Here is a 2,660-nt window from a genome sequence, read left to right as displayed (position 1 = left end):
ATGAAAGGCAGAATTTGAACTCAGAATCTAGAAGATATAAAATAATTTCATGTATTTAGTTTGCTATTTCTGCTAACTTGCTATTCCCACATAGTATGACAATGTTGCAAATTGCGCAATTAATTGCAGTCAGCAGGTTCTTTATAGCAGTTTGGAAAATTAAAGTGTTGAAGCATGACATGGAAAATTTAAATTAATATAATTGAAATTGAAGTAAGAGGGAATGTTACTAGCAATTTTTTCACTATAATAATAATAATGAACTTATTGTATGGTGTTCAGGAGCAATACAACTCATCAGAAAAAGTAACCAAAACTCCATGAACAGTGCATAGAATATGCACAGAAAGTGAACATTGAATAAGCCTACAAAAAAAAAAAAAAAAATTGATGAATAAATCAGGTAACAGAAAAAATTAACAGTGTATTTAATTATTGTCCTAAAGCCTATTTTGTTTGCTTCTAGTTGAAGAGTGGACAAAAGTGTGATCCCAAATTTTATCTCAAAATTATTGCTATTTATGTTATCTGCCGGGAAATGATGAGATATTTTGGCCAATAGTTCATTATTTTATTGATTTAAGAGCAATGATGTCTATGGTGAAAGTAAATCTAAACATACGAAATAACAAAACTGAACAAGGTTTAAAACAAACCAAACATTGAAAAATAACTTTATTCCAATACAGAAATTACAAAAATAAATCATAAACTGGTTTCCTTCTCATTTTCATAGCAAAGTAGTTTATTATAAAATATTTTTTTCATCATCGGAAGAAAACTTAAGAAAAATCTTGAAAGAGAATGTATTCAAAATAGTTTGATTAACGTTTTTTGCCCTGATAATTAATAGAATTTATGTAATAACATCTTTCTGCTGTTATCTATTCTTTAATTAGAGATAAAAGCATTCTATTGTTGAAATCTATTCTTTAAGAACAGGTGGAACATAGTCATCCTTGATAGCAGCAGTTAAAGATTCTGCATACAGGTCAAGACGCTGAGTCATCTATTAAAAATAAGAACATGTTATTTGAATACATTATCACATTATTTACTTTTATATATTTCTTTGTGTAAATATATCAAATGACTGAAGAGAGAGAGAGAGAGAGAGCACTAATCACATTTTAAGGTATGGTAATACATCATAGATATCAATAAAACATATCTGCAAGATATTGTGTTTTTAAAAGTAAATAACAGATATCTATACAATTTTACTATGGTGTATAAGAGGCAGCTTAATTTCAAAACAAATTAAGTAAGATGAAATAATTAGTTAGGTTTATAGTAATATAAAATAAGCAACAAAAATTTCAACATAACTTATTTATAATCATGTATTTTATAAATAAATATTCCCACCCATGCTAGCATGGAAGGCGAACGTTAAATGACGACGATGATATAGATAGTAGAAATACATTTTAATACTTTTAAGGTATCAAAATATAAGGTCATTGGGTTAAAAAACAAAAACTTGGTACAAAGGATGATGTGTATAAAATTATAGTTCAGTCATAAAAATTTTCTATTATATGAAATTAAATGTTAAATCTGGAATCAGTCAAAGTAATAATACTAAGATTGTTGCCAGTGCCGATGGACTGGCTCCTGTGCAGGTGGCACGTAAAATACATCATTTCGAGTGTGGCCGTCGCCAGTACCACCTGACTGGCCTTCGTACCGGTGGCACATAAAAGTACCCACTACACTCTCGGAGTGGTTGGCGTTAGGAAGGGCATCCAGCTGTAGAAACTCTGCCAAATCAGATTGTCGCCTCCTGGTCCACCAGTCCTCAGTCAAATCGTCCAACCCATGCTAGCATGGAAAGCGGACGTTAAATGACGATGATGATGATGATGATGATATATGAGATGTGAAAAAAATTAGAGGTAAAATATATGGAAAGAAATTAAAAGGAAAAACTTAACTTACTCGAAAACCCCAAATATCTTTTACTTGGCGGCAGAGATTAAGATCTACTTCAGATATCAGCAAACCATCTCTGTTACGGCTAAGACCCTGACATGGAAAAGAATGAATTGAATTAGATGAAAGAATTTAGATCATTAAAAATACAAAGAGAGATTGTTCTAATGTGAAGCCTTTCTTAATTGGATATGAATCAGCAATGAGATTTATTAGTCTGTTGAATTTGAAATATTTATGACTAAGAAATTTATTAACACTATACAATGAGATCATCACCATGCAACAGAGATGGATAATATGAATTTAATTATGCAATGGCTGATCAATGTTTGCATATTATTGTTGACAATACAAATATTTAGTTATATCCTACTCCGTTTGGAGTGCAGATCTCATTAGGACTGACTTTTTTTTACTGTAAGAAGGAATAGGAATTTCAACCATGTTTTGTGGTCTGCTACCACAACAGCTCCTTTATAGGATCCAGTTAGCTCAAGACATCATCAGGAGGAACCACGTCCGGTTTCGGCCCCTACTCCTCTACCGTTTTAACGTGGCGGGGCCACCCCTTTTGGCGGTGTCTTCAGCTCTGGTGTTGGGTGCATGTCTTCTTTCACTGTTTGTGACTGTTCTAATTCAACTGTGGAATGTCCCTCACTATGGTTATTTTCCAGGAGGTTCTGGCCACACGTCTTACGGTTCATCAACCCGTGTTGTTGAAT

The 2,660-nt window shown here is 32.5% G+C and overlaps 1 protein-coding gene across 1 annotated transcript in view; it reads right to left on the bottom strand.

The window, feature by feature from the left end:
- Positions 1 to 644: 644 nt before the first annotated feature.
- LOC106873275 (beta-ureidopropionase) overlaps positions 645 to 2,660 on the bottom strand; it is a 25,524-nt gene continuing 23,508 nt past the window's right edge. The window contains exons 13-14 of the mRNA XM_014920569.2: positions 1,942 to 2,028; positions 645 to 1,009 (exon numbers count right to left, since the gene is read on the bottom strand). Of these exons, the coding sequence (XP_014776055.1) occupies positions 926 to 1,009; positions 1,942 to 2,028 (171 nt within the window). The 3' untranslated portion in view covers positions 645 to 925. The remainder of the gene's footprint in view (positions 1,010 to 1,941; positions 2,029 to 2,660) is intronic.

This window comes from Octopus bimaculoides, chromosome 1, assembly GCF_001194135.2.
Source record: "Octopus bimaculoides isolate UCB-OBI-ISO-001 chromosome 1, ASM119413v2, whole genome shotgun sequence".
Classification (NCBI taxonomy): domain Eukaryota; kingdom Metazoa; phylum Mollusca; class Cephalopoda; order Octopoda; family Octopodidae; genus Octopus; species Octopus bimaculoides.
This window is presented reverse-complemented; position numbering and strand designations above follow the sequence as displayed.